A 6,492-nucleotide genomic window follows, 5' to 3' on the forward strand; every position below is an offset into this window, starting at 1 on the left:
TTTTCCACCAGTGGGGTTGGGAAAACTTGAAAGCTACATGCAAAAGAATGACGCTGGATCACTTTCTTACTCCATACATAAAAATAAATTCAAAATGGAATAAAGACCTAACTGTGATACCTGAAACCATAAAAATCCTAGAAAAGAGCACTGGAATTAATTTCTCTGACTTTGGCTATGGCAACGTTTTTCTTAAGATTTTATTTATTTATTTGAGAGAGAGCACAACCAAGGGGAGCGATGGAGGGAGAGGGAGAAGCAGACTCTCCTCTGAGCAGGGAGCCTGATGCAGGACTCAGTCCCAGGACCCCAGGATCATGACTTGAGCCAAAGGCAGACGCTTAACTGAGCCACCCAGGCATCCCAACTATAGCAAAATTTTTCCTGAGGCAAGGATACAAAGGCAAAAATACACTATTGGAACTTCATCAAAATAAAAAGCTTCTGCATAGAATATTCTTGTTATAAATATGTACCACTATATTGAATGGCAGATGGAGCATCAAATGGTGCTGGTATAAAATATATTCATGGTGTATTTGTTCATTTTTTTGCTTTATATTTTCTATTGTTTCAAAATTTTAAAAAATAGCAAAACATTTAAGTACTTCAGTACACCTTTAATTTGAGGTATTAGGTCCCCAGCTAATGAAATCTTGACATTAACTAAGGAAGCAAAAGAAAAGTTTCCTTTTGGGGTAAATCCTCTTAAAGCTACATATGGTCAAACTAACTCAGGGCAGTGGAATATCTGAAATTCGTGTTGGCATTAATTGTAGGGTTTAAGTTATCTCTAGTTCTCTTTTGGGAGAATATCTGTTTTGTTTTGTAGTTAAAGAAATTCAGCTTTTTGCTGAAAGTGATTCACAGTACTTTTAATTTCCTTCCTTCTTTGTTTGTTTGTTTGTTTGTTTTGGTTGTTGTTTTATCTTTTACACAAATAATACTATTCCTGACACTAGTCTCCAGGGGCATTTCTTTTTCTTTCCTTTTCTTCTGTTTTAATTAATCCCTTGTGTCTCTTACGAACAAAATAATAAAACTCTGCATTTTGCTAGTGCACAATTTGAAGCAAGAATTCGTTGTTAAAAACTTTGGGTTCTGTTTATATGCGGGATTTCCCATTTACAGCATGACATTTTCATGTAGAATTTTTATGGAGATATTTTCTTTCATTTTAATATATAAGAAAAGAAGACAGAAAATAAATTTTACCTGGCCTGAGAGAGGAATCCAATTATTTGTAATAACTGGGTCCCGTCATTTTAATGGGTGTAAGTGGAAGTGAAAGTTATAAACAGATGCATATAATTTCCAGAATGAATATCTGTTTTTAATTTATTTATTTATTTATTTATTTATTTATTTATTTTCCATATCTGTTTTTAGAATACTTCTGGAGAAAAGCTTTGCAATTAACTTTCCTTTTAAATGATTGATTTTTTTTTTTACAATATTATAAAAGAGAGAATATTCATCATTTCTTTTTGACCCCTGTTTCTTCCATATCCCCATAGTGGGAAAATTATATCAATGTATCCTAGATAGGGTAAGTCACTTATAGTATACACCTAGGTCATAAATGAGAGCATTCCCACAAGTAAGAGTCAGGTCAAACAGTCAAAATTTCATGATTAAATGTAACTGATAGGAGATGACTGATGTATTTGAAATCAAAGAAAAATAATAACAGTGAAATGAGATATAGGAACAATGGGAAATTACTGCATAGGGACAAAATAATGGTATATATCAGAATATTTCAATCAGAGAAAATATGTAACTGCCATGATTTGTATATTTCACAAATTTTTAATTGTTTTAATGAGCTAAGTAGTTCTGTATCAATATTGCAAGTTGACTTTGGTACTAATTTTCAAGATGTTACCAGAATTTTTTCCGTAATTCTTAAGCTATTTGTTGTGAGGCTCCTTCCACAGTTTGGCTATTGTGGACATTGCTGTGATAAACATTGGGAACAAGGGGTGTTGGAAAGGGAGGTGGGCGGGGGGTGGGGGGACTGGGTGACGGGCACTGAGGGGGGCACTTGACGGGATGAGCACTGGGTGATATGCTATATGTTGGCAAATTGAACTCCAATAAAAAAAAGAAACAAGTTTTTAAAGTTTTATATTTGCAAAAAAAAAATAATAAGTCTTAAGCTATTCATAGAAAATACATTTTAAAGTCAAGCTATTTTCTGTCTATTTAGAACACTGAAACAGAATTCAACTCTTTTAGAAATGATCAGCTAAAGTTTACATTATCTTTCAGGTTCAAAAAGGGACAAGAAAAAAATTTAATAGTGTCGTTATCATACCTGTCACTTCAATGGAACCAGCACTCAGAGGCGCCTAGGTTAACCTGTGTTAGAATTTTAAAGATTATCTGTCTTGTTAAATTGGATCAACTTTTTAAACTTGCTTAAATTTCTGATTACATATATTTTTTTTCTGTAGCTTTTTAAAAATCCTCTTGTTTCCACTTCTGGAGTTGTTCTCCAATGCCGATTTCATAAGCCTCAAGTCTAAAATGAGGAATCAGTCAACAAAGATCGAGTTCATTCTCCTGGGACTGACCGATGACCCACAACTGCAAATTGTGATTTTTACATTTCTCTTCATCAACTATGTGCTGAGCATGACTGGAAACTTAACCATCATCCTTCTCACCCTGCTACATCCCAGCCTCAAGACTCCCATGTATTTTTTCCTCCGAAATTTCTCCTTTATGGAAGCTTCACTGACAACAGTCTGTATTCCCAGATTCCTGATAAGCCTCATAACTAAAAACAAAGTCATTTCCTACAATTGTTGTGCATCTCAGTTATTCTTTTTCCTCCAATTAGAAATTGCAGAATTTTACCTGCTGGCTGCCATGTCCTTTGACCGTTATGTAGCAATCTGCAAACCCCTGCATTACCTGATCATCATGAACAACAAAATGTGCTACCAACTCCTGTTCAGCTCATGGGCCGTGGGCTTTCTGCTATCGTTTCCACCATTGGCTGTGGGCCTCACACTGGATTTCTGTGCTTCCAGAGTAATCGATCATTTCATGTGTGACATTTCCCCTGTGCTGCAGCTTTCCTGCACTGACACTCGTTTCTTGGAATTGCTTTCGTTTGTCTTATCTCTTGTAACACTTCTGATCACGTTGCTGTTACTGATTCTTTCTTACACATACATTATCAAGACCATTCTCAAGATCCCCTCTGCTCAGAAAAGAACCAAGGCTTTTTCTACTTGTTCTTCTCATATGATTGTGGTCTCCCTTACGTATGGTAGCTGCATCTTTAATTACCTAAAGCCAACAGCGAAGGAAAGGGTGACTTTGTCCAAAGGTGTAAGTGTTATTTATACCTCGGTTGCCCCTTTATTAAACCCTTTCATTTACAGTCTCAGAAACCAACAAGTCAAACAAGCCTTCAAGGATGCACGCCAAAAGATTTGCTCTTTTTCCAAAAAATGAAGAGAAATGTTAAGTTTCAAATCTTGGAGGAAAAAAATAAACAAAAATTTGACTTTATTTATAAATTTACTTAATCTATCCTTCAATTAGTTCACCTCATAATAATTATTCACCTCATAATGTTTTATTTATTTTATTTTTTAAAAGATTTTCTCCATTTATTCATGAGAAACACACAGAGAGAGTGAGGCAGAGACACAGGCAGAGGGAGAAGCAGGCTCCATGCAGCGAGCCCAATGTGGGACTTGATCCCGGGTCTCCAGGATCACGCCCTGGGCCGAAGGCAGGCGCCCAACTGCTGAGCCACCCAGGCGTCCCACTTCATAATATTTTAACTGAATCTTTCAGCACTATGCATCTTTTCCCTTCCACTTCTCTTTATGATCAGCATTCCTTTCTGTACTACGGTAGGATTCTTCTATTAAGTCATCAACACAAAGGTGAAATTTCATTTGCTCTACAACATATGTTACTGACCTCCTCGAAAAACCCTGTTTTAATTAGATATTCATCATAAGAAATTTATAGAATTATACAGACATCAATATAACAACATGGACTACCGTGGGGACTCTAGGAAGTTCTTCAAAAGTCTCTCAAAATGTTTTCAACAAGACAAGCTTTGAAGTCATAAAAAGCTCATATGTTCTAAAATGTGGCAAGACTTTATCTGTTAGAGCCTTAGATCTGGAAACTTGGAGTGAATAAGAATCACACACCTGGTTGGCTTATTTAAAAACAAAGTCAGTGTTCTCATTTCAAAAATGTCTTTTCAATTTACCTGTAGTACAATGTAGAAAAATGGACTGCAGCAATTCTCAGTAAGTGGTTTCTATGAAGATTTCCTTTTTAAATATAAAAACCTATGTGAGCAGGTTTTTAGTTTATAAAAATAGTTATGTTAAAGGTACTGGATGGGTTTTTGGATTGGAGTCAGGAAGACAAGTGAGAGAGTAATGTTTTAAACTAAATGAGCTATTTCAGAGTTGAAATGCAACAGTGTCAATGAATTTTGAAGCTTCAGTAGATGGTTCCTGAGATATTTAGGAGAAAAAAACTGAGAGAAACTGTTGAACATTTGGTTATAAGGGATAAGTGAAAGAATTTAAAAGAATGAACTGTGTCCTCCTTAAACCTTCCTTCTGCCCATCCCTGCACTTACTTCCTTATAATTTCAATATTTTTAAAGAAGAGAGTATTATTAGTATCCTGTCAGATTCAAAAAAAAAGACTTAAGACTACTTAATTTGCTGACCTTATTATTTCAGAAAAGATTTTGTATGTATTATATTTGTGGGAAGGTAAAATAATGGTTTGAAATTGTTATCAAATATGGAGAGTAGTTATTTATGAAAAACAAAGAAATGTCTATTTTTGTTTCTTTGTTCCCAATTGATGTAGATACATTTTAAAGTGCATTAAAAGCAATGGTAAAGAAAATAAAAAGATTCTGTGCACGTCCTTTTCTCCTCATGCTTTTATGGAGACACACACTGCTTTCTAAGAGTACCTGAGGAGATATGTGGATTCTAACTTCACAATCTGATTTCTCAGATGGTACTTAAAGCGGCAATGTTTTTATTCATGTGAAAATCAAGCAAATTCCAGTCACCAGAAGCAAAACTAATGAAAACATGTTTTACTTGAATATGCTTCATAGGTTTCTTCTGCCGATCCTGTGATTGTATCATGATTCACTTGGAAGAAATGAAGGGGAATACATGTAAGACCAGAGGGGGGAAAAAGGGATTTAAGGCAATTATAAGGGAGTAAGTCCATGTTATTATATTCAAGCCCTCAAAACATTCCAATAAGCTCTTTAAAAACTACTCCAAAATTACTAGATTGGGTTTGTGAGTATTTTTCTCATTCATCGGGTTGTCTTTTCACTTTCCTATTAGTGTCCTTTGGTCACAAAAGTTTCAATTTTGATGAAGTCAATTTTTAATTTAATTAATTGTGTGTGTGTGTGTGTGTGTGCGCGCGCACACACATGCTTCCGGTGTCATATTTAAAACACCATTGCTTGGGATCCCTGGGTGGCGCAGCGGTTTGGCGCCTGCCTTTGGCCCAGGGCGCGATCCTGGAGACCCGGGATCGAATCCCACGTCGGGCTCCTGGTGCATGGAGCCTGCTTTTCCCTCTGCCTGTGTCTCTGCCTCTCCCTCTCTCTGTGACTATCATAAATAAATAAAAATTAAAAAAAAAGAAAAAAAGAGAAAAGTTTAAAAAAATAAATAAATAAATAAAATAAAATACCATTGCTTGATCCAAATTGCAAAGATGGATGCTGACTACTTACACTAAGAAATTTGTAGCTTTATATCTTACCTTTAGGTCTGGTTTTAACTGAGTTAATGTTTGCATATGGTTTGAGGTAGACACTAAACTCATCTTTTCCATAAAAATAGTTGGTTATCACAACATGTTTTGTTGAAAAGACTATTATCCTCCAATGGAATGGAATAATCTTGGCACCCTTGTTAAAAGTCAACTGACCATAAACAGATCTATTATAGGGCTCTGAGTTCTATTCTTTTGAGCTATTGCTCAATTGCTATGAATGAACAAACAAAATGTAGGACAAGTATGCCTCATTTTTATTGCACTTTGCGTTGTTGCACTTTACATACACTGCATTTCTCACAGTTGGAGGTTCGTGGCGATCCTGCATCAAAAGTCCATTGGTGAGGGATCCCTGGGTGGCGCAGCGGTTTGGCGCCTGCCTTTGGCCCAGGGCGCGATCCTGGAGACCCGGGATCGAATCCCACATCAGGCTCCCAGTGCATGGAGCCTGCTTCTCCCTCTGCCTGTGTCTCTGCCTCTCTCTCTCTCTCTCTGTGACTATCATAAATAAATTAAAAAAAAAAATTTAAAAAAAAAAGTCCATTGGTGACATTTTTCCAACAGCATTTGCTCATCTCTGTATCACACTGTGGTAATTCAAATGATATTCCAAGCTTTTTCAATGCTACTAACTGTCACAGTCATCGGCGATCCGTGATCTTCGATGTTAGTATT

General features: G+C 36.1%; 1 protein-coding gene across 1 annotated transcript; it reads left to right on the forward strand.

The window, feature by feature from the left end:
- The first annotated feature begins 2,532 nt into the window (after positions 1-2,532).
- OR6C27 (olfactory receptor family 6 subfamily C member 27) lies at positions 2,533-3,471 on the forward strand. The gene has a single exon (NM_001389046.1). The coding sequence runs from the start codon at positions 2,533-2,535 to the stop codon at positions 3,469-3,471; it is 939 nt and encodes a 312-aa protein (NP_001375975.1).
- The last annotated feature ends 3,021 nt before the right edge of the window (positions 3,472-6,492 follow it).

This window comes from Canis lupus, chromosome 27 (assembly GCF_011100685.1).
Source record: "Canis lupus familiaris isolate Mischka breed German Shepherd chromosome 27, alternate assembly UU_Cfam_GSD_1.0, whole genome shotgun sequence".
Lineage (NCBI taxonomy): Eukaryota > Metazoa > Chordata > Mammalia > Carnivora > Canidae > Canis > Canis lupus.